We start from the raw sequence: 26,031 nt of genomic DNA on the forward strand, positions 1-26,031 counted from the left end.
TTGATGATACTTTTAAGTACTTATTATTTGGAGTCAAAACTGTTTACCTTTTTGTTACCATTAACAGATCTGTACTGTTGACCATAGCATGTGCAATATATCTGAGTTTTGCAAATCTTCCGTTTTCAATTTTCTAAAAGAGATAAAAGTTTTATAGCTTTGAATATGCTAGTATAAATTCATGTACTAATTTTATGCTTGAAATGTATTTATCCCTCAAAAGTATAAATTATAACAAAGCATACAGCACATACTTTTAAATAAAAGGCTCCTTTCATAAAGTCAGAATTTGACTAACAGATCTGTTACAGCTAATGTTCATTATTATGTAGAATTATTAGGTTGCTGTTAATGCAGCTATGTAAATAAAAAACAATCCTAACCAAAACTGGCAAGGAACAACATAATTTCTCAAAACATTTCAGGACTCAATTTTCTACATGCTGAACTTCTGCTGACTAATACAGTTCTGAGACAACAAAAGAAATAAAGATTCATTTCCTAATTTATGTCAAGTCACCTCCAAAACATTGAAGTAATTAACTCTGGGACTACACCTATACTTAACTGTGTACAAGAACCCACTATCATGTAGACAATGGGACTTAATAATGCACTGGACATAATGCTTAGCATTTCTCCATATTCTTTTTTTTTCCCTCTGGAACTTACTTAATCTTTCCTACAATTGTGAATATTGAAGCAGAATATTCTTGAATGGACAATAAATTCCAAATATGGATGACAGCAGATGAATAATTTTTAAAAACAGAGGCTCCGTAACTTTAACATGATTTGGCAACCATTGGATTTCTGACTTTCTAAGCAATGAGTGATTAAGTTAGTGATCGAATTAAGATTGCTGCATCTTAATTGGGAATAGCAACATGATTGCTTGCATACTTCCCATCTGTTACAAACTGGAATCAAAAGTAGATTAATATAAACCAGTATGATTAACATAAACTCTTAACTACAAACATATTGCTTCAGATATATATGCCAATATTTAAAAACATGTAGGTTAGTTCTCAATACAGTTAAAATAGCAAAACCATTTAAGTATTCATCACCACTGTAAAATGATAAAGACATTTAATTAGGTGTACCCTGCAACTTCAGATTTGGCCACATGGATAACACCACTTGCCCAAACAGATTTTTTTTTAAATGATGCCTTCCCTCAAAGATGCTGATTCTTTAGTGACTAAAATGCAAGAACATTTAAATAACAGGTTCCCAAAAGAGAGTTTTCCAGAAAGGTCTCAGGAAGTTCAGATTATTTCTCTCCCCCCCAACTCTGTTGGGCTACAAAAATCACAACTATCGATCATGTGCCTACTACATAAGTCACTGTTAAATTTATTTCTGCAAGAATGCATGAGATGTATACAGCATGATGAATACAGCAAGAACAGCATAAGAAATGAGGAATTAAGGGCTTGGAAAACTGGGATTATAATATTTTTTTTAATTTTTGAAAACTCCTCATGCAGGCTTTGTCTAAGGGTTGCCACGTCTCCAATTTGAGTCTCTCCTTGGCTCTCATATGAAGTAGAAGCTTGGACCTAAACAACTAAATAACAAAAAAATCCTCTCTCAAAGCAGCCTCTACAATGTTCCAGCAGACAACATGTTGGATGGTTAGAAGACAGAGGAAGCTGTATGGACAGACCCTGACCGAGATACCAGGCTACTGGTCTAGTTCTATGTCCTGACGGATTTTCAGTGTTAGCGGCCTAGCAAGAAAGACAGAGAAAGGAAGAAAGCTGACAGGAACTTAGAGAAATAATGTGTGTGGGAAGAGCAAGGGTGGTTCAGTAGAGGTAACAAATACACATCGTTGCATTTAATCTGCTAGACTCTGAGGCAATGCCAAAAATTTCTCTTACTGACCAAACACATTATAAATCTTGCAAACTATAACCAGTATCTCTCTTCTGTTAGAAGCAATTATAGGGGAGAAGCATTTAGCAATTTAGCCCTATTAGGATGGAGAGGATCTCTAGTCTTTCTCCTGCATCACAGAAGATAATTTTCTTATGCTTCGTACAGCACTCAGGTAATGCTAGAATGTGACCTAAGAGAGCGGGGTTACCGCTTTCTGTCTTTGCACTAGCTTGCTAGTTAATTTTCAATAAGTCATGTCACCCCACTGCAACTTACTCAGTTTACTGATAATTAATTGAGAATTATGAAAATTATTATGGAAGTACACTACTTAAGTATCATGCAGGTTGCAATCCTAAACAAAAGCTACTTAAATATGTCCACCAAATTCCACTAAAAAATATTTCATTCTACTAAGATTCACAAACAAGTCATTTGCTCAGCACAAAAACATGGTTAGCATGTGGTATGCGCCAAGCTAACTACTCCTCACTGTTAGCTGTGAGTCAAAGATCATGAACTTAAGCTATCTGCATTCTATAGTTTTGCAGACAACAGATTAATTGGGAAATAAAGCACAGGAAAATGCTGCAAAGGTAACGCTTGTATCTATGCTGATGCTGAGCAGTAACTACGTCTAAATTTTCTGCCGTTCAATTTTTTTGCCCTTCATTTACAATGTTTATCCCTTTTAGCACCAGACTTGCCTGTATTCATTAGGAAATACACCTATTTACTGCTCTTAATTCTTACAGCAAAATCACTACTGTGCTCTGCTACCAAAGTGCCTTATATAACTCAAACATAAAAGGATATATAATTGATCTCTCATAGATGTGTAAATATGGGGTTTTTTAAATTTTACAGTATTTAGCTATTAATTGTTTGGAGAAAGACAGCAACTTGGGCCACTGATGATGCCAAACTATGAAAGTTAACGTTGATCAACCATTGTTTGTTCAATATTAGTTTCACCACCGTAAGAAAAGAAATATTAATTTTTAAAACACAGCTTCTGTATTTCAAATTAAAAAGGGTTTAACAACCTGATTTCTTTAGTATATGTTATGGTTCATTGACTAGACATGGAAATTGAATGAATCTATTGAAAAAAAAGACACTCCAGCAGTTGTAAAATGTAAACTAAGCCTAGCACGAATCCTCTGCAAATTGTTCTTACCTGTAGTGCAAAAGCTTAGTTGTCACTGCAATAATCTAACTGTAGATGTAATGATTTGTGCAGAGATTGATATGCAAATATGATCAGTGTCTTAATTGTGGCATCTCTGCGTTTGGAAAGATTCCTAGTCACACCACATGCTCCTAATTTATTGAAGAGCAAGCACAGAGGCCTTTGACAAAGTTAGAAATGAAACAGAGCAGAGTTTAGTGTAAGTAAAATTTAAAATCTATGATCCTTCTGGTTATAGTTCTAAAAAATACTAATAGTGTGTGTGATACAAATCACAATGTCTGATATCCTCCTTGAACTCATCTCAACTAAAACGACATGTAAAAAAATTACGGTAAAGACCGTTGCTACTTAAAAAGCGGTTATGAATCTACTACTCTTCTCTCTTGATGTTCAGATTAACTTGAAGATTTCAATTGTATTTTAGATTGCCAGTGTATTTCCTTATGAACTGATAACTGTCCAAATGTGTGAGTTCTGAAGACAATTCACTGTTGTTGCCAGAAACTCCAATACTGAGTTATAAGGCAACGTAAATTAGAAGTTGACTTCTTCATAAGCCGTAGAATTGCTACTTTCAGCAGACTAACCTGGTATAATTATATATCCAATCTTCCCCACAGAAACATTTAATAATTTGAAGCAATACCCAGGTCACTTGTTAGATCTAGCTTGAATGTATGTGAAAAAAGGGGAAAAATTGTTAAATAAAGAAAAAAAAACCATGTAAAATATTCCTTTTTCTGCCACACAAAATTCTCTCCTCATCCTTCATTAAAAAGAACTAACATTAATCCTTTATTGCCTATGCCCTCATTCCAGCAATGTCACTCTACAAAAAGCAAACCTTCTGTCCATGATGTGATTAAATTCAAGATTCCCTTCAGCCATGCTGAACAGCAACTCTCAAATCAATGTGGTTTTGTCCAAATCGACAGAAATTAGTGGTCACAGTTAACATTTCAAACTAAGGCCACAGTATGCAGGACAGTAAAAATTAGGACAGCAGCTTTCTTTCAGAACACCAAGTTTCTACTTCACAACGGAAATATAATTTGCCTATGCTGACTGGCAGAATTATCTTGATCAATTTTTGATCCGAATACCAAGATAATTCATTTGATGAGCTGAATGGAGAAACCATACTGATCTACGCTTTCATTATGATGACCACATCTAGATGCTCTTTGTGTTTCCTGCCAATACAAAGTTCTTTGATTTGTGGCATCTGAAGTGATTACTGTATCAGCAGGGAAATGGAAAAACATTTCCCTTTCCTGTATTCTCTGTCAGCAAACAAGCTGGTGTACGCTTTGCCTAGGACACTTCTAGTTTTTACTTGCTTTTCCACCATACATAAGCATTTATGCTTCAATCACAAACAAGGTAAAATGAAACTGAGTCACACAAGCTTCTGTGTTTTTCTCAAACAATTGGTGTTAGCTATTCTCAGCCAGCTTGTTGTAAATATACATGAGTCTTCTATTTGGGGTGGGCAATGGCTATCTACTAATATCCAAATGTTGCACATTTAAGTGGTAAGGATCCTGCTCTTTCCTAGATACAGGTTTTCCAAAGGAGGATGGATAATGACAGCTGTGGTTCAATTAAGGGAGCAGCAAACTAGACAGCATGCATGAATGGATGCCTGGTAAGAGTCAGGACAATGTTAAATAAAAATTAAGTTACTTTGAACTTTGGAAATAATTTCTGCCTAGAATTTTATGAAGTGAAACTGCAGTTTTAGAGTACTTTGGGATATGGATGTTTATGTTTTGATTTGAATCTAAGCCCAAAGGGGGTGAAAGAAGGAGAGAAAGGAGTATGACACACTTCTCCCACTCCTCAGATGCTCTTCCTGGCAGACTAAGAATACTTGAATACTAAGATACAACAGTCTGTTCAATCCATTCCACTATTCTGCTACCTGATCTGAAGCCCACCTCGTGACCAAAAAAGGATCACTGAACTGAAAGCTGAATACCTCCAATACAGTAGGACTCAGTATTGAGGCACAGCTTGAAGGACTGTTTGCTCTACAAAGCTTACATCCACTGCAGCACAGCTGGGCATCAACCTTTCATAACACTGTAAAAGAGCCCTCACGAACTCATACACTATAAAGGCAAATTAAAAATACAAAAAAGGTTTTGAATTTATTTTGGTGTCAGGCAGGCACTGAGCTGTGACACAGAGAACTCCACTGATCTCATGGTGCAGGTGTCAATGACTTAACGTTCATAAGCATGAGACCAGCCTATCTTTCAGCTTTATCCCCTGGCAGGGCGAAGACCAGTGATTTCTGGCAGGTCTACAGAGCCTCTTGAGAAAACAGAAAGACCAAAGAACCCTGATCAAAAGGGATGTACCAGGTAACATCTAAGATAAAGAGCACAGCCAATTTTTCACCTCAGCAAGGAGGAAGCATATAAATTCAAGTTACCATTATACAAGTCACTAAAAGAGTAAGACTAAACACTCGGGATAAGGCCAATCATCAACTTGTTCTGTAGTTGACAGTAGAAAACTTGGCAACCTGAGCTGAAAGGATGGCACATAGTCATGGAGTTTTCAGCAAGAGTACTGGACTTCAAATTCAATTCACCAGTGAAAAAGTGAGGAAAAGAAATGTGCAGCCAAAAGTTAAACTACTAAAATTCATTAAACCTAAGGGGGGCGGGGGGCATTTGAAAAGATGGTCTGTATTTTTAGATGTTACTTTAAATACCTAAAGAAAATAATCTCTAATTATTTTTTTTCAATTTAATTTTTTATTTTTAGTGCCTTAAAAAGCATCAGTTTCAGCTAGTTAGCTATTTTACTTTTCACAAGTTTTGGTTCCATGACTTAGAAATTAAATTCTAATATCCCAGGTGATACAACTTTTTGTTTTCCTAAATCCAAATTATTTCTTTTCCCAACATATATTCAAAGGAAGCTAGACTCAAGACAGAAACAAATACTTGTACAAAATGAGTACATGTTTTTTAACATAAAAACTTCATAAATAGAACTATACTCCATGAAAGAGACAAAATAGTCTAAGGTATATAATCATATTTGCAAACTATATTAGCAAATTTTGGGTCTTTTTTTGTTTGTTAGCATTCTACAGCCTTTCAATCTACTGAGTAAAGAACTAACTCTTTTTAGTTATATTGCAGTAGAACTTGAATTAGTGATACCTGACCCAGAAGTACTACCATTCATGCTAAATTATACTCCCACATTCTGTAATGCTTTGTAGAATTCTAAGTTAAAAAACTTTAAAAGCTAGGTCAATTTGATAGCAAAAAAAATACTATTTCTAAAAATCAAATTCTTATTTAAAATGCAGCAGTAACCTTTCCATTAAATTGTACCTAAATTTCCTCAACTTTTAGGCATGATGTGCCTTTTTTCAGGATTAAAGATCAAAATAATCTCCTACATTCTTCAAAGAAATACCTGAGATTCATTTGTATCTGAAATACTCAAAATCCTTCCTGCAATGTTTCAGGCAGTAACACATTGTAATACAATCTTTCATCTACTTCTGCAAGACATCCTTTTGAGATGACAGTATTATAAAATAAGTAGCAATACATGATGTATAGCAATCTTAAGCATCAGTAGTTTCCGCTAAAACAAGTTCTGAAATTGAGTTTGTCCCCTCTTTATCTGGGAGATTACAGACATACATTCCTTGTCTTTTTGCCCAAGAGATCAGACTGTACAGCAGCTTTTGAAGGCATAGAGCCAGAATAAGCAGTTTTATGGATTTTAATGGTTCTTCCCTCAGAATTTTGATAACTGGAAGACAATGGACAATGAAGGACATGACACACTTTTGGTAAATATGCAAACATTTCAGAACTTCTTATTGCTTTAGAGCAATTCTCATTCTTCAGATGTTGGCAGAAGAGTTAAATCTTACTACAGTACTTATTGATACATAAATATATATTGCAAGATGTCTTTAAAGTGCCACACAAAAATCCAAATTAGCAACCAACCACAAAAAAAGAATGAGAGAACTGTGCAAGCATTCCAGTGAATACAGAATAAAACACTGTGTAAAGAAACTTGTAAAGCTATATTGTGGAATTTACAATACAGAATTACAGAGGTTTAGTGTTGGGTTTTGGTTTTTTTCCGTGTGTCTAGGTAAATAAAAAAAATAAATACTTTTGCATGTTAAATGTTTTGCTACACAGAGCCTTGTAGAAGTACTGGTATTTTCTCCAGCTAGCTGTGATTTTACACAGGGTTTAGTTCTGGGATGGATTTTTTACTTTTATTGTTATGCTATGAAAACAAAAATATTGATTTAAAACCCCAATAATTTATAGTCACAATCAAAAATAACTAAATGAACTATTATTTCACACATCGAAGGATTCCAAAGGATACACAAAATAAGTATTTAAAACTTACAGTAAAACAAATGATAAATGAAAAATTAAAGGTTGATGTTAAATGTTCCTTTCAAAATACATATATTTTATCTTTTAAATACTTTCATAGGCCACTTAGTGTTTTTACATAATCTAGTTCCAGGAAACATGAGAAACAATGTTGGAACAGAACAGATGAATCCATTTTAGATATACTTGAGACGTGTTTATTGTTAAAAAGAAAAGCAGACAAAATACTTTTGAAATATGAAATAAATAAAACAGTCAAACAGCATTTTAACACCAATAATGACTGTACAACTCAGTAAAGTTTTACTAAACACATTTAAAAGTATTCCATCTAGCAAACTACAAATAAAACCTGCCAAACACTTATATAAATGCAAAAACATTAAACACACTTGATAGAAACATATCTGGAAATAAACTCTAAGTTACAGTATTACTATTTCTTCATATTATTCAGTACTACTTTCACCTGATGTTGAGCTGCATCTGTAAGACTATTTTTATTATAGTCTTTGCTCCTTTGCCTAGCACTCATCATCATACAGTTTACTTCCCCACACTTTTTTTTACCATTTTAAAAATAAGAATTTAATATCAGACAACCCAAATTTCTCAGTGGGAATTATAGCAACATGTAATAGTTAAGGGTCAAAAGAATGTCACAAAGGCCATATATATCTGTTACAGTCCGTACAATCCTAACTGTCATCATCGTCATCATCACTACTATTGTGAGTCTTAGTCCATTCCCTGTAGGCCTGTCTTTTCTGAAAGCATGGTAAGGGAAGAAGAAAGCAGAAGTATTAGTTTAGAAGTATTAGTTTTTCTGGCAAATTTGTTAAATAAAGCAAAATAAAACCCCAGAAAACAAAGAAATTCTGAAGTGATATCCTAGTTCAGGACACAATATGAGCACAAAATCACCTACATCCTATTTCATTTAATCAGCATGTACAATCTCTAAATCACTAAAAGAAGTTTTATTCCAATCTAACCCAGTAATCTGTTGAAAATGCTACAACACAGTGACTGCAGTGGGGCCAGTCACCAGACCTATATGCACAGAAATAAGACAAAAGGGGAAAATAATCTTTTTTTCCCTGTAAAAATGTTATTCAAACTGCTTCACATAGAGGATATGTAATATACTGAGTCTCATGCAAAACAAAGAAATATCTCTAGAACCAGAAACATTAAGAACAAAAAACATTAATATACTTGAGGGTAAAATAAGATTAAGATATCTAACATATAAGAAATTAATGTCTCAAAATTTATGCAATTCATTATTTTCTGATTTGACTGTCTACAGGGAGAATTACAACTCTGGAGCTTTCAAAATACATTTCTTCAAGAGAAGTCTTAGAATCATCAGTGGTGAAATCTAATACAAAACATAAAATTTTTTAACTTTAGCTACTTCCAAATGGCAGCTGCCATCACAAACTATCACAGGCATTATACAAGGCAATGCCTTGATGCTTTTAGAAGTTGGATAATTGAAGGTGGTGGTACTATACTCAACCACACAACAGAGAAAAATTAGAATTAAATATTACATTGCAGAACTTTTAAAGGGTTCTCATAAAAAAAACCCCAAATGCAAACATGTACAAATTTAAGAAGCAAAGGCAATGCAAAGTCATTAGAGAATACACATTAGAGCTGACTCTGTTGGCTTGCTAGCATTTGTTTTAGTGGTACACATTAAAACAGAAAAAAGGATGTTTTGGAATTCATTTTCTTACCAAAAAGAGGAAAAAAGATTAGCAATAAATTTATGCTGTTCAATAGTAGCTTCTAACTTCTGTGCTCTGGTTAAGGTGATACTGCTTTATAACACTAGCTTTAAACTGGAGAGCACGGGTTAAAGTGACCTCATTAGAAGAAAGGCAGAGGTATACTATTTATTATCAAAGAACTTTCACAGCCTGCTGAACTAGATCACCAGTGAATGGTACAGCCAACATAGCTGAAATGCCCCAAATAGGACAATCCTCTTCTACCAGAAAACAAAAGACACACTAATGAAGTGCAGAAGAAACAGAAACAACCAGATTGGAACTTGACATGAAACAAACTGCCGTGGCAATTCTCAAAATAGTCTAAAAATCCTCTCCAAATGCTACTTCATTCTAATCTACTTCTCCATAAAGGTTACTTCTGTATGACTTCTCCAACATTTCCCTGGCACACTGTGAATCTTTCAATATGTATTTTAAAAATTCTGTTTAAATAAAATTTTTAAAAATTCTATTACTCATGCAATCACTAATTATTACTTTATTTCTTATGCTTGAATATTTCTAAAATGCAGTTTTACTTCTAACAGAGAAAAAAATAGAAGCTTTGTAAGGTACATAACAGTTGAAGTTATTTCCACTTTGATATCTGAGTTAAATTTGCTTATATGGCAGCATTAAATAATAACTGCTGCTAAATATGTTCTTCATGCAAACAGCATTCCACTCCAAAACTGCTAATGTTCTTTCAACGGCTGTAGTATGACAGTTACTTTAAGTGCGTTAAAAATGCTTTTTTACCTAAAATTGCGATTAAAAAGTCACTGTTTAAAATGCGTATCATAAAGTTACTGGAAAAAGTATCTTTGTGTTTATCATCACAGTTTATCAAAAACAGAAACAAAAGACATAAATCTTTTTAATTACACATATAGACCTTTTTCTTCTATCACAGTGCTCTCTATCTTGCACAAACCTATACAGATACACTGGTATAAACTACTGTGTCTTTCTCAAAAGTTTTATCACAGAAAGTAAATCACCAAAGTGGTCATAAGCCTAAGAAATTAAATGAAACTTCTTGACTACTGAGTTACTAGGTAAGGCGTGGTAAAGAATTTAAGAAATAGGAAGCTCTGTAAAATATTTATTTCAACATATAAGTTAAAATGTATGTCAAATTATCTTTCATTTTCTTCACCTGTAACATTTGACTTCCAGTTCCATCTCTTAATCTGTAAGGTCTAATAACTCCATCTTCACCAAAGAAGCGAGGTGGGCGCAGGCTTATCACATCTTCTGATGAATCTGTAACTCTGACAAAGCAGCAAAATTCAGGTATGTGTCAGTATCTCTACTGAGTCTAATCTTTAACAAAAGCTCTAAATTATTTTAAATACAAATTAAGTTCAAGTACTGGTACAGTAACTGTTGTTTATATATGTCCTTTGCATATGAATGGACCTATGAAACAGTAGGAAATTTTACTCAGAAATCTGTTTCGGAGAATGGGTCTTTGAAAATTAGATGGCACACCTGCAATACTTAATCAATGTCTAATTATTTTACTTCAAAACTTCAAAATTAAAGACATCTGTGCCATACTGAACTTCTGCTCTGATATTTTTCTTGCATTTCTCTGCTAAGAACTTAAAAGTGAGGAGACTGGCAATCTTATGGCAGCAAAAGTGGTCCAGCTTACAAAGAACAGAGCCATTAAATAGCTGTATCCAGGTGAAGCGTACTGGGTTTGCATTGGTTTGGTAACGCAGGGGCTACAGGGGTGGCTTCTGTGAGAAGCTGCTAGAAGCTTTCCCCATGCCTGACAGAGCCAATGCCAGTTGGCTCCAAGATGGACCCACCACTGGCCAAGGCCGAGCCCTTCAGTGATGGTGGTAGCACCTCTGGGATAACCCATTTAAGAAGGGGGAAAAAAACCCCAAACCAGCAACATTTGCAGGCAGAGGGAGAAGTGAGAAGATGTGAGAGGAACAGCCCTGCAGACACCAAGGTCGGTGCAGAAGGAGGAGGACGAAGTGCTCCAGGCACCAGAGCAGAGATTCCCCTGCAGACCACGGAGAAGACCGTGGTGAGGCAGGCTGTCCCCCTGCAGCCCATGGAGGTTCACAGTGGAGCAGGTGGAGCTGCAGCCCGTGGAGGACCCCACAATGGAGCAGGTGGAGGGACCCAAAGGAGGCTGTGACCCTGTGGAGAGCCTGTGCCAGAGCAGTTGCTGGCAGCACCAGTAGCCCCGTGGAGAAAGGAGCCCACACTGGAGCAGGTTTGCTTGCAGGACTTGTGACCCCGTGGGGGACCCAAGCTGGAGCAGGGGAAGAGTGTGAGGAGTCCTCCCCCTGAGGAGGAGGAAGGAGCAGCAGAGACAACGTATGATGAACTGACCACAACCTCCATTCCCTGTCCTCCTGTGCTGCTGCAGGGGAGGAGGGAGAAAAATCGGGAGTGAAGTTGAGGCTGTGCAGAAGGGAGGAGTGGGGTAAGGTGTTTTAAGATTTGGTTTTATTTCTTATTACACTACTCTGATTTGATTGGTAAATTAAATTAATTTGTCCAAGTCAAGTCTGTTTTGCCCATGATGGTAATGGGTGAGCAATCTCTCCCTGTCCTTACCTTGACCCACAAGCCTTTTGTTGTATTTTCTCTCCCCTGTCCGTTTTAGGATGGGAGTGATAGAGCAGCTTGGTGGGTAGCTAGCCTCCAGCCAGGGTCAACCCACCACATGAAGCTACTAAATGTCCCCCTCAAAACACTTTCTCCTACTTCTTCACACCTTACAGCATGAGATGACCTACAGCAACGGGTTTATTAAAGTGAGACCATCACAGTATTCAACATGCAGTTCTAACACAGTTCTCAGTTTGAACAACCAGGACAGATCCTGGCATGACCTGGTGGTCTTGGAACTCATCTAATATAGTAGTAATAGTACAAAAAGTAACTTTTGATGCATCCGAAAAGTCTTTTTTTTCCTGTGTATTTGGGATAAAAGGAAAAAAAAAAATCAAGAATTGAAGGAAGTCTGATTGTTGAGGCTTTTAAACTAGTTTATTTGGTAATGCTAGAAATAGACCTGAGATTTGATGTTGTCTTTAAAGCATTGGATAAGATTTTTTTCTAGGCCATCTGTATTAATGACAAAGTTGAGAGATCCAGAAACATTGACACAGAGGTGATACAAAGACACAATATACAATTACTACTGCTATTGTCTGTTTCATGCCACACGTTGTTCTTAGTACTTATTTTACTTACTTTTTAATACCCTGAAATGTGCTGCTTGCCATGTCTATGATTCCTCCAGTGGGCCTAGCTACTGCTCCCACTAAGCCTTTTCCAACACCTTTGAAAAAACCAGCTGCTCCTTCTTTCTGGGCTCCTAAAAGGATTAAGTGCAACAAATCAATACAAAAAGAGTTTTTCTTACACTCTTAGCAAATGTAATTACCATTTAATTACAAATCTTATTTGATATGAAACTAGTCTCCTCCACACAAAGTTCATGTAAACATTTAAACTAAAATTCAGTAGGACTATAAAATCTTGATAAAAAGTTTTATAACTCAGATTTATAATGTCTCAAGAAATATCAAGAATTTACCATCATATGAACAGTTAATGCATCAGAAGACCTAAACTTACCTCTTATTGGTTTTGTAACTATTCCTGTAATGCCACTGACAAAACCCTATCAAGAGAAACAAGAGAGACATTACAAATATGCTTTCAGATTATATTTTTCATTTTTTACCTTTTTCTTACTGCTTCATTGGTGAAAAGCCTCAAAGTACGTATGTTGGAATATTCTAAAATTCACTACGAGTTAACAGAATTAGAGGCACCTGCTCCACAGTTCCTACATTCTGTTTCACCCTCACATTTTTCTTTAAAACTATTACTCAAATGTGGTCATATATTTGCAAAACTAGAATTAAAGAGTAACAACTCTGGTGACTACGGCAGCCTCTATTTGCTACTCTTGCCTGCATAAAATTCATTAATTTTTTAATAATTTTTTTCTCCTTACAGAAACTAATCCTTTTCCGCCACGAGTGATACCCTCTCTCAGACCAGTGGGCTGTTTATTCATGGCTTCTCTCCTTTTCTGCTGGTAATCCTCATCCATAGTTATTGCAGCTACTCCTTTTGCCATAGCACCAGTGATTCTTGATGCAGCACCAGCTAATCCACCTATTGGAAAATAAAACAAAGTAAAAGGCCAATGCAATTTACAAATACTCACCTATATTGCTTACTGTTAAGTATACTACCGTGATAACGCTGAAACTTACCAACAGCACCCCCAACTAGTGCTTTAAGTCCTAACGCCATTCCTTCTATAAATTCTTCAGGACCCTGGATGGCTCCCTGAAAAAACCCCCGATGCATTTATGTTATGCTTCAAATAGTATGTATTACATATTTTTAAGTCTTATGTTTTTATTGTAATTTATATATAACCAAGAGAACAAGAGTGCAAGAATGAGTGAGAAAGCATGAAAGAGCTCACATAAGAACCTGTGAGAGAAAGACTATTTTAGGATACTAATTCATTCCCTCAAGTTTGCTTATTTTAAGGCAAATAGAAAAAAAAAAAGCAAATTTATTTTAAAATAAGAACCATAAGAAAGAGTCTTTCCTGAATTAAGTTAAACAGACTACTCTCTCCATTCTATCTCACTTGAGTTTTCCAGTAACTTTTCCTGGCACTTTCACTTCAAATTTTCAATTCTAAATCTAAATTTAAAACCAAAAAAGGTATGATTATACCACATTTTCAATATAATTCATATCTGTCTACTTGTGCTACATTTTGTAAAAAGGCAGTAGAGGTTTTTACCTGGTAAGGTTCATAGAAGAATGCTTCCACTCCTTCAGACAAGCCTCTTATGAATCCAAATGGATTACCCAAGACATCAAGGCCAAGAATAAGAACATACATCTGTTTAATAGCCTAAAATAAAAATAATTATTCATAAAAATATTTCAGAAATTACAATAAAACAAAGGCAGTGTAGTACAACCAAATTAAAAAGTGAAAGTAACATGAGTTTAATGTCAAAAACTCTAAACTATTTTGAAAAGTAGAAGTAGCTTTATTAAAAAGGATCTTAACAGCGAGTAAATCACATTGTCAGCCAAATAAACATTACTTCTTACAAGAATTTCACAATAACTGACATTAATGTGCTTGAGATTTTACAAAGCAAGCACATTATCTACATTTCTTTCATACTATGGGACAAAATTTGGTCTGTTTGTGTACACTGAAAAAACTTTGTTGATTGTCACTGCAAAATGTTATAGCTACATCTATATGAAGTGTAATTTGATTTTTAAAAAAGGCTGAGCATCTCCTAGGAGATCTCAAATTTTCCCTCTCGGAAAAGAAGGGTCAGGGAACAAGAGATAACTCATTCCCCAATTAAAACCTTGTATAAGTTTTTTTCTCCTTTAAAGATGAACAGAACACTAAATTATTATGTCCAAAGAATCCCTTATTATTAATGATGGATGGATGGATAACAGAGGACTAATTTCTTCATGCAAAAGTTTGTGTGCTGGATTCTCTCCATTGGATGACAGGACCTGAACAATACACAAAGGCCAAAGAGGGATTATAATTCCTATACTACTAATGTCCATGAAAAAGCATTAATATTTTGATGCCAATTCTGCTCTATCAGAGCTGCATTGTGTTTGCTTCCACTATCCATTCACGTTTTGTTATCCATGCCACTTTTTCTTCTAGTCATAACCTGAAAATGGTACTTGCCCCCAAAGTAAAGGCAATGGAAACCTTCTAATGAGTAATTGTTTTGTATGTGTTTATGTATTTAACCTCTGTACAAATGTACAAGGCTGAAAGTAATTTTATTTATTTTCATAGAATTAAAGTACACAGTAGTGCCTTAAAAATATAAATTTGCTGAAATATTGAAATTTACTTATTCTAACCTGTTTTGAATAATGCCTTACAACTGCCGATTGGAGCTGCTGTGTAGTACAGAAGTGATAGCTGAGTTCAAAGAATGCCAACCTAAGAAAAAAAAAGGAAAAGAGAAAAAGTAAGTCCTTATTATGCAAAGCAAAATAAAATCTAACATATGTAATATTGGTTTAATCTTTAGAAATAATCTCTACAATCATATTTTCAACATACTTAAAGACAACATCTTGTACATCTGTGAGGGTGGCCCCTATACTCTTCAGCAGGAGATTCAAGGACTGAAGTGGTATCAATTCGTTCTTTCTTTCTTCTTTGTTACTATCTTCTCCACCCGTACTGAGTGAAAAGCTTAAGTGTAACTAAAGGATAAAAATGAGATTGGCAAATAACATGGTTGATTATTAGAAGTATTATATTTGTATTTTGTAATCTTTTAGATGACTTACAAATTGAGATAAAACATTTCTAATCTTGACTGAAATCTGACTTCAGAACAGAGAACATAAATATACCACATAGGGCAATAAAAAACCACTGACATTTAAAGTAAACTGAATAACTGGAACTACCTTTAAGAAAACAAGAACTTGAAATTGCTTGCTCATGTTTTCAGATAAAGTCTCCAAAATATTTTAGCTATATTTAAGTTATTAGCTTGTTTCCAAAACATTTTGTTTCTATAACTAATACCCAAAATCAAAGCAGACTGAAAATGATAACATAGCATAGTGTCCAAGCAAGAATGAGAAACAAAAGCCTGAAAACAAATAATTATTACACAAGTTTTACAGGTGTTAAATAAACATTGGAATATGTATACAAGAAAAAAACCACCTGTGCAGAGCTGAATTAAACAAAGTATTTGTTTCACAGAAATTCAGGTAACAGTCTCAAAACAGAAAAACATTCAGGAAAATTGCTCAAAGGGCTCTATAGTGCAATACAATGTATTCAGCAGTTTTCAAAATCAAATGAAAAGAAGTTATGCCTGTTTCTGATTCTCTGAAGACAACACCATGTGTCACTCATTAATTTATGGTATAATGAGCTTTACTACAGCTTATTTCAAAGATACATAGCTCATCTTGCAGAATCATTGTCACTTAATTCACAGCTCTATACTGATTTCATAACTGTTAAAGATTAATCTTTTTTTAGAACCTGAAGCTCATTTCTCCCATCCTATCTCTTTCATGTAATTTTTTCTTGTTAAATATGACAGAATACATTAAAAAATAAGCTTTTTTTTACTTTGTTATCTTAACACATAAAAGATATTTTACTTTTGTCAAGTCCTGTGCAGTTTTTGTAATAAAACAACTGGAGACATACCTACGAACATCTAAGTGAAGATACATTGAAAGAGCTACTAAATATACTTGGAATGAGTTAGGCTAAGCTGTTTACATAAAGCTAGCCAGGCATTTCCTGGAATTACCTGTTCTAATAGCAGTCCATTTCTAACATGTCACCAGATACTGTAAAGAGGTGAAACTCAAACCATTCTTTGATCTACTTCCCATGGGTTGGAGGGGAGATTCTCTTATTAAGAACTGTTATAGAGCCTACAAAGTGCCATCACGGTTTTAACAAAGTCAGCCACGCAATAATCAAAAAATGAAGACCAGTAAGCTAAAAACGCAAGAGAGTTAGATTTGGGGAAGCACGCTATTGTTTCCATATAACTATGCACATACTATTCAACAGCTATACCTGAATGTTTATGGGAATTGGGAAATAGCCATAAGTAGAGACTTTACTGGAGTCAAAAAACAAAACTGCTTTTCCAGTCAGTTAGTGACGATAAAGCACAAAATGTCATTGCACAATAATGCTGGCTGTATATGTTTTTAGAGATGACCTCATTCCCCAATCCACAACACGTTGACTGCACACAAACTATAGCATTTTGCAAGGATCAGTTAAATAATTACTGTATATGAAGAAAACTATGGAGAGAAATGAAATAAAGAATGTTTTATGTAAATATTAAATAAGTATAAATGTAAACCACATATAAGTTAGTGGTAACACCGAAAGCGCTTTTCTGGGACATTTCTATTTTATTTTTGATCATCTTTATGTTTCTTCATTTCCAGTGCCTACTATCCTTCAGTTAAGAGACCAAACACAGGTTGCGCTGTGAAAAAGGTATACCTTAATTGGAGAAATATGAAAGTATTCATACAAGCTGATTTGTGACGTATCCATTGATGACACACTCATCAGTTCTTCTTGAAGAGATTCAACATCCTTTTTGAAAAGTTCTAGCTGTGAATGCATTTTCAAAAAAATATTACTTTAAAATTTAGAGTACATAAAAGAAGCATGCATTTGTCATTGAGATACAATACATTGACTAATACAAATCATACTCTCCTGATCTTATCTTTTTAGAAAGTCACCATTTTAGAGGACATTTAAGTAGAGCTTATTTGCTGCCCTTTTGTATGAAGAAGAGGAAACGTGCATATATAAAAACAATCTGACATACATCTATTTAATAGTAAAAAAAAAATTTAAAAAATCTGTTTTTATTAAAGTTCAAATACCAAGTATTTTCAAGTAAAGGTTGGACAATTTTTACCTGGTCAAACAAAGGGCATACATATATACCCTTTTGAACACATAATACAGTGCGTAGGTTTTTAAATACAAAAAGTAGACTATTTTCTGTTATATAGAAACTATACTCTGAGAAGACCTCCATCTAGCCCTTTTCTCCTTCAAAAGACAGAGTTGCTTTACAACAGTTTTTGAAGAATTGGCCAAGTAAAAAACCCAACATTTTAAGATTTTAGAATAATAACAATTCTAAGGTTATAGTAAAAAAATACTTAACCAGTCAAAGAAAATAGAGTTGTAACTGCAAATAATGGAAGAGGTCCTTTCAGACCAGTAAACCCAAGTATCACCTGGCTACTTAAACAAGCAAAACAGTCAAGGCACTACATATTAAGTAGGGATCAAATGTAAAAATTATGCCTTGCAATTCCACTAAAAATGAAAGCGCGGAAGAGGACCTCCTCTGAACTCTGGATTCAGTGATTCAGCTCACAATGCTGATTTCAAATCATTCATCTTTCCACTGGGAGGGGAAAGAGCGAATAAAATACAACAATGTATTTTTTCCACTACACAACCATGCATTAAAAAATAAACATAATTCTTCAAACTACCACAATAATCTAGAATTCACAGGTACATCTGGTATCAACAGATGTAAGACTGTACGCCCTAGCACGCTGCAGAGAACCACCAGTTTAGACTACATATTCCCCCATGTGAAAATACAGTGACATTTCTGAAACAATTCTAAAGTCATATTATTAATGTTCATTAAATATCTGCTTTGTTTAAGGAACCCTTCAAATTTCCATATATTTCATAAGTCACAATTAGACTACTCATTCTTACTATCTTTATTTTTAAAGATGTTCAATTGAGTTTAACAAAACTGGACTCATTCAGCCTTTAAAAAAAATTATATTACCCAGTTTTGCTTCAAGAGTTTATAACATAAGAAAAGGCAGTATAGAACTATATAGACTAAGGTCTTGATTTAAAGAAAGGTGTATCTCACCAGAGAGTACTCCATTCTTTAAGTTAAAATTTTACTTAAAATTTACATTACCACCAAGAGACAAGAGTTCCTAAGTCAATAAGCAATTAATGTGTTTTGTGAGTCTTTCCAAAACTGTGGTGCCACTAGAGCTCTTCAAAGAACCCACAGGCTTCAAATTACAGCAACAAGACAGACAGGACTAGGAAGAATCAACTAGATCTTCATAGATCTGACAACCCTCAACTCAAGGTAACCACTTAAGCGTTCTGTTTAACCAGACAGTACATTTAATTTTCTTTTATCACAGTCCAGAAAACAAGCTACAAACAACCCACAAAAATCAGAATCTTCTTTTTAAAATTCAAAACAAAGAACTCCATATGCTTAAGAAACAAAAGAAGGAAACTGAGGGTATATTTAATACATTATACCATGCAACAGTAGCAAATTTACTTAGATGAAAATATCTACTGAACTACAACCAACAGCAGCCAAGTCTTATATCAATTTATCCTGCTGTAAACTTACACATTCTAACAAAATTCCTATCTTGCTTGAAATGATATTCCAGAAATTAATTCTCTTGTTGTTGTACAATTCCTTCTAATTTTCAATTTATGTTTACAGTGGAGCAACTTTTTAATCTTTTCTCCTTATTTTAGTATAATCCCTGAGCAGGAATACTTTTTAAATCTCTGATGTGTAGACAGGGGGAAATGAAAGCAAAGTAAATTGCATTTCCAGCATACCTTTCACTTGCCACGATAGGACAATACCTTTTAATGCCTCATCAAAAAGGACCTTTTTGCTCTACTCATCCAGGAAGATCGTTCATGCAAATATTTCTGGTTCATTTTTCATTAGCAACATTTTTGAGATACAAACAAAACTGACACACTTTCTTCTAAATAATTTATTATCAGTTTTTTGTGTATTGACATTCAAATTTCAATACTCTTAACAAGAACAGCATGCCCAATATACCTCAGAAATGCATTTGTATCTATACAGTTTATCATCATTTTCGGTTTTCTCTGGCAAATCCAAGAAACTCTTGTTCCTCTGTTGCTTTATGGTTGTATCTGAAGTTTTATTATTTCCCAAGCAGACTACCTTGCACTATTATTATATTTTATTTCTACTGTTCCTATGTACAAGTTCCTCTCATTTTCCCTGTACAGTAATTCAATTCCCTTGCACTGCCCTCTGCTTTTCACTTAGAATCAACATGCCAATTACATCATCTTTCAATTTTATAATTTTGCATAAAATTACCGAAGACACTTTCTAATCAACCTCTTTCCCCATACCTTTTACATTCTCTTGCTCTTATGGGCAGATAAGTTTCAGTGATTTCCTGGCCAAGATTTTCCTTGGGGTTTTTTTGGCTGATTATTTTTTTTTTTTTAAATAAGCTACATTAACGAAGAGTATTATTTTCACTTCCTTCCTGTCTTGGGTTCTTAATTAGCTGACCCCTCAGGCATTAGTAAGACCAAAGAGTCTACAACAGCATTAGCTTCGTTCTTTTCAGAAGGTTTTGAAGCCTTCTTTGCATAGCATGCAAGATGAGAATAAATGAAAGAGTTTACTGCTTGCCTCAGGCAACAGTAACTCTTCAAAACTTCACAGCTTCATATTAGTCCCAGACACAGCAATTAACTGGTGTTACGGACACAGAAGATCAAGTTGATGTTTTTCTTTTTTTAAATACAAGTTGAATAATTAAAAAAACTTAAAATCTATTCATTTTTAAACAACAAATGGTTTCTACCTCTTGGTCACTTGGCACATCAGTCTGTGTAAAGAATTCAACCAGTGCATACAGGAAGCCAAGATCTACTCTGAGATCCATCTCTTGAATGAGGACCTTAAAATACCTACAAATGAAAAAAAAAGCCCAATTATTAAGGTGTTTTACAAATATCTGTAACACATAAAACAATCTAGGGTATTTAGGCCACCACTTATGTATTGACTTCAGGTACTTTTTTTTTTTTTTCTTCTTTTTTTGAGGGACTCACCATTATTGATTAAAAGAAGGCTTCCCATAGTGCCCTAAGATAAATACATTTCCTGTAACCAGAACTTTTGTAATCAAGTAGCATTATTTATATAGCACTGTTACACATAGTTTTTTCTAAATTAAAAAAGACTAAAAATCTCCATTAAAAAGACACTTAAAAATCCTTGCTTTACTCTGCAATTATGTGCAAAATACAGGGGGCTGAGCTTTCATCTCTAAGTGCTCTGATCATTCTGCAAATGAGTTGGTGTAAAATTATCTTGCATTATGTTTTCTCTTATAATAATTTTAAAGCTTGATTAAACATAATGAATAGCAAAAGAGATGGAACATGTCAAAATACTTACTTAATATGAGATATTTGTGAATGTCCTGCAGTTCTCATGACAATACTGACATCAGTAAATGGTTTTGGTGCTATGAAGTTGTAAAATAAAAAGATCAACACGGATTTTTATGTGATATACATACCTTTATATTTTTAATACAAAAATGTCATATATGTTCAGGATTTTCTCAATCCTGTAAAGCAGGATTATATAATGGATGTGACTGGCAAACAACTAAGTCAGGGAAAAGAGCAGGAACAGAAAGGAATAGGAAGACAAGGATGAAATGAAACACCAAAATTCTATTTCACTGATCTCTGAAAATGTACCATTTTCATTTAAAAGCAAATTAATATTGATATAATCTTAGACTTATACAATTTCCGTAGTCATGGAATAAGATTTTCCAATGGGTGATACAAAAATATAAACTAAACAAAAAAAAAAGAATTCTGCATATTTAGGCACTCTAGCTTGTAATTGATCATATTTAGAATGAACACCTCACATCTTATTAGCCTCCATACGAAATTACAAGCAGTATTCTTTGTCTCAATCTAGAATTCCTCCTGAGATTACTCGGGTCTTCCAAGTGACTTGGCCCTGAACAAGTTAATGTTCAAGAACTGCAAGACTGCAGTTCTTCATATAGTATACTGACACTGAGCTCTCTGTATTCCAAGCAATGGAGCAGTTGGAAGGCTACATACAAAACAGGTAAAATATAATTTCCCATCTACAGCTTATATATGGTGCTTCACTCACATAGCAATTTTGAGTTCAGACTGGCACTGGCACACATTTCTTATTAGTTAAGATTATTTCAGATAGTTCGCTAGGTCATCCATTGCATGCAAGCAAATTAAAAAATAAACAACATGATTAAGAGTAACATTTATGTGGGGCAGAATGGAAAAAATCAGATGACTAAAGATGTAAAGTGAATCCTCACTGCCCTGAAAATCCAAGTGCCAATAATAAAGAAATGGTGCAACAGATTCACTACCATGAAGATAAGCAACAATTTAATCTTTTCTTATGTTCAGCAGGCAACTTGTCTATATTAGTCAGCATGAAGTTTTAGCTGTGGTCTGAACATAACTGCCAAAAGCCCATTTTAAGCTTGATCCAAATGTAACTTTCACGTTAGACTCCCCAAGAGCACTGAATTAGTGTGTCAAAAAGATGTGCTTAAAAGGTATAATATCAACAGATAAAAGAAATTTTGTTTTCTTCTGACTGTTAACTGTTTAAATGGGTTTCTGTATAACTTCTTTGTAGAGGAAATTGCTTCCCTATCTCCAAGATTAGTATTTGTGTTATCTGTAGTCAGTAAGCTTATACAGACTTCATCTGATAAAAGTGCCATGGCTGACTTCAGTACAAGCAAGTTATCTTGTCATTTTAGAAGTAAGGATTATATTAAACTAACAAACCTGAATCCAAGGTGATGGACTTTGGAGGTTTAATAGGATAGAACACAAAGGGAAATATGGCTCCAGGAATCTGGTTTTGTATCTAATAGGGGTAAGGACAGGACAAGGCGCAGTATGTTAGCTTTTCAATTATAAAATATTTAAAAATCAGGACAAACTCAAGAATTATGAACGTTACTTGTAGCATTCCACAAAATCAAAAGCATCAAAAAAGCCACTATTGTGGTTCAAAATATCTCAAAATGAAATAATCCAATCCAAATATTCTAGAAAAGCTTCTCTAATTTGGTGGTAATAAATAGTTCACAGCATTTTTGTAAAGGATTTGTTTTTAAAAACTTGGAACATATGCAGGACAACAGATTGTACCTATTTTTGATGGTTGTAAAGAAAAACCACAAGAAAAAACATGGACGATAAATGGTAAATGTTTTTCCTGAACAATCATAGTTGTCTGGGTTTTTTTTCCAGAAGAATTTAAGTAGTATTTCCAAAGATTGAGAAGCACTGACGTAAAAGCCAATGACTACAATTAAATTCAAAACATGACAAATCCGAACAATTCTAAAAATAAATCCAGTAAAAGTTGCTTTTTCTTAATAAATCACTGTTTTTTGACAAGACTCACCTGTATCCTGTAAATTTGAATTCTGAAAGACTTCTGATGTGCAGAAGAATTGTATTCTACTTTTAAAGCTGGCAGATAATTCCTTCTGATAGGAATCTCATTTGGTTGTTGAATTTTCATGTTCATTCCATTAGGAGTTAAACATACCTATTGTATTATTAAAGAAAATTTGGTATGCTATGTGTTTCAACAGACCGCTTTTTATAATATCTTTAAAATTTACACTGTTCATTAACATTGTGAAGATAGCTTAGCAATAAAAGTTTTGCAGCTTTTAAGTCAGATGTCATAACTTTATTTTTAAAAAATCAAGTTTTGTCATAAATTTCAATAGAAATAAAACTACAAAATATTGCATTATTTCTGGGATTACTAGTGTTTAATATATGCTTTCTAGAGGAAAGGCAGAGTAGTATAATGTAACCATCTACGACTGAGATACAAATTGACTCATTTACCTGTAACTTGCTCATTTACCTACAATTCCAGATTAGAATTAGAATTAAACAATTCTAATGAGTATCTAGAATTTATCTACAGACAAGGACAGCAGCATTGGAGCATAATGTGCTTCTACATTCCAGAATAATTTCTGGAATAATTTTTCATATGTATGTGGTTGAATGACACAGTTAAATTATCCCTCAATAAGGTACTTAAAACATGCAAGATTTTGTGCTAAAACAAACAAACCAACCAACCCAAAGTAACACCCTGCCCACCTCCGCAGTATAATGAACCAAATGCAAAGCTTCTTTACTGTAGCTTCATGCATATTTAGTCCCATGACCTGCAAAAATGTTACACTTTAACTTCAAAGTTAGAGGCTAACAACAAAAAAGTCTATACGCAAGCTTTCAAACATTTATGGATTTTTTTCCAAAGATTTTTTTCTAGCTAGAGATAAAGAAGGGTTTTCAAATTGATTAAGTAAATCAATCACCTCCATTTTCACTGGAAATTTCTTCAAAGATAGCAAAATTGATAATTGTCTTTTTTCTGTGTATACATGTAAACAACAGAATTAGAGAACTATCAGTATTACCAAAACATTTGATTCCAACTCAATTATCTTATTTTCTGAAGGAGTTAGCTCACAGTAATCTTTGAATTCTTGTTCTAATTTATCAGTCTGCTTAACACTCATTGGTCTCCATCTTGACTTCTTCTTGGGTTTTGTCTCCCAAACCACATCAGAACTTTGAAAACAAAATAAAGGACCAAGACAGAAGGATTAGGTATTTCAAAACAAGTTTTAAATACTAGTTTTAACAGACTATAGCTACGGAATGAGAAACCACATCATAAAGCACTATTGCAGTAAATAAAAGTAACCCAAATCACCCACTGCCTTCTTGGCACTAAGTGGAAGCAAGTCTCTCCAATGTAATGCAAAAAAGAAAAGTTAACAGCAAGTTTGTGCATCTCCCCACTTTGATGAAGAGTATGTAAGGATACTTAATCAGGGAGCTTAGTTTCAACAGTACTGCCATCCATTATTCTACAATCTCAATATAGTTTTATGCATATACTCCTGCATGTATTTTGGTATAGCTGAATTTACTAGAAAGTGAGAACTTCAAGACAAAATGCCTTCTGAACTGCCTCTTCTTTTTGACAGCTAGTTTCTTCATTCTGTTTAAATCAATAGATGGTGATTTTGGTTTACAAGTGTCCTTTATGGATTTTATGGGGGGAGGGGGTTGGGGATTTTTGTTTTGTTGTTGTTTTTTAAATCATGTCCCAAAATCACTCCTTTTCTTTTGTCTCTTGTTATTAATAAAACAACAAAATAATTAATCATCCTTAAAAGCATTGAACTCTCTTCTGCTTCTCTGAGAAGCTCTCATATCTGGCTTCACCTTTCAGTCAAACCGAAAGCACATGATAGGGCACAAACCAACACCAGACAACAGGTGGAAGGTATTTCTTCTTTCCACAAATTACTCTATAGCCCACAAATACATAGCTTTCCAGACACAGTCCCCTAATCCAATCCCTTTTAGCGACATCTCTGTCTCTGTTCAGATACATCGATGGCAGAACCACCAAAAAACTGCTCCCTTTTCCATTCTTTTTATAACAAAACATTCACAAATGGGAACATTCTGAATAACATGGTTTTCTTCACCATTCCCAAGGAATAATCTCTTATCCTCAGAAACAGATTTCAGGAGTTTGACATCCCCTCAGGGTTTAACAAGAAAACAATACCAACTATAAGGACTGCTAGACCACTGATGATTGCTGCTTCCAAAAAACCACCGATAACAGTGAAATCTCAACACGACTTTGAATCTAGGCAATTAGCTGCCACTTTTAATGGAGTCCTTCCACTGTCTAGATAGTTATCAGAGCTCAGCTTCTCAGGTGAGGGCAAGGATTGGGATTTTCTTTGAGAATGATAGATGTGAATATGTGCAGTATATGTGTATGTGAAGTTTTAGCTTGTTTTGCAGTGTGGTGCAAAAAATTAATCAAGAGAAAAAACCCTCATTCTAGCAACCCCATGGCGAAGAATATCTGAAGTCTGTGCATTATGGCAATGGTATACAAGCGTCCCTTGAGCTTTCTAAAAAGCCTCTGTTTGAATATATGATAGCACACATTTCTAGAGCATTATATAGTTTCTTTGCTGCTTCCCCCTGAAATGTTATAGTAGAAAACCTATCAGAGCCTTGGAGTTGCCATAATTTCTCAACCAAAACTAAAAAGAACTACAAGCTGCTACTGCATCAAAATTTTCAGCACAGAATTCAGCAACTTGTTTCTGTAATGAAGATAGAAAATCCACTAACTACCCACAGACTTCACTCCTTAAAATTCTTACTATCACTCCCCAAACTACATGG

The 26,031-nt window shown here is 34.4% G+C and overlaps 1 protein-coding gene across 2 annotated transcripts in view; it reads right to left on the minus strand.

Moving 5' to 3' along the window:
• The window catches only part of VPS13A (vacuolar protein sorting 13 homolog A), a 109,446-nt gene that overhangs the window by 7,156 nt on the left and 76,259 nt on the right, over positions 1-26,031 (minus strand). Inside the window, exons 55-69 of one of the 2 annotated variants that reach the window (XM_075740885.1) lie at positions 24,225-24,378; positions 23,180-23,326; positions 22,552-22,633; positions 21,134-21,203; positions 20,535-20,640; positions 17,353-17,466; positions 15,409-15,554; positions 15,204-15,285; positions 14,086-14,199; positions 13,538-13,613; positions 13,273-13,436; positions 12,888-12,933; positions 12,501-12,624; positions 10,432-10,546; positions 48-133 (exon numbers count right to left, since the gene is read on the minus strand). In XM_075740885.1, the coding sequence (XP_075597000.1) occupies positions 48-133; positions 10,432-10,546; positions 12,501-12,624; positions 12,888-12,933; positions 13,273-13,436; positions 13,538-13,613; positions 14,086-14,199; positions 15,204-15,285; positions 15,409-15,554; positions 17,353-17,466; positions 20,535-20,640; positions 21,134-21,203; positions 22,552-22,633; positions 23,180-23,326; positions 24,225-24,378 (1,626 nt within the window). Of the gene's footprint in view, positions 1-47; positions 134-7,657; positions 8,256-10,431; positions 10,547-12,500; positions 12,625-12,887; positions 12,934-13,272; positions 13,437-13,537; positions 13,614-14,085; positions 14,200-15,203; positions 15,286-15,408; positions 15,555-17,352; positions 17,467-20,534; positions 20,641-21,133; positions 21,204-22,551; positions 22,634-23,179; positions 23,327-24,224; positions 24,379-26,031 lie in introns of those variants that run through there. The other variant, XM_075740887.1, reaches the window with a different exon arrangement.

The sequence above is a fragment of the Balearica regulorum genome, chromosome Z (genome assembly GCF_011004875.1).
Source record: "Balearica regulorum gibbericeps isolate bBalReg1 chromosome Z, bBalReg1.pri, whole genome shotgun sequence".
Classification (NCBI taxonomy): Eukaryota; Metazoa; Chordata; class Aves; order Gruiformes; family Gruidae; genus Balearica; species Balearica regulorum.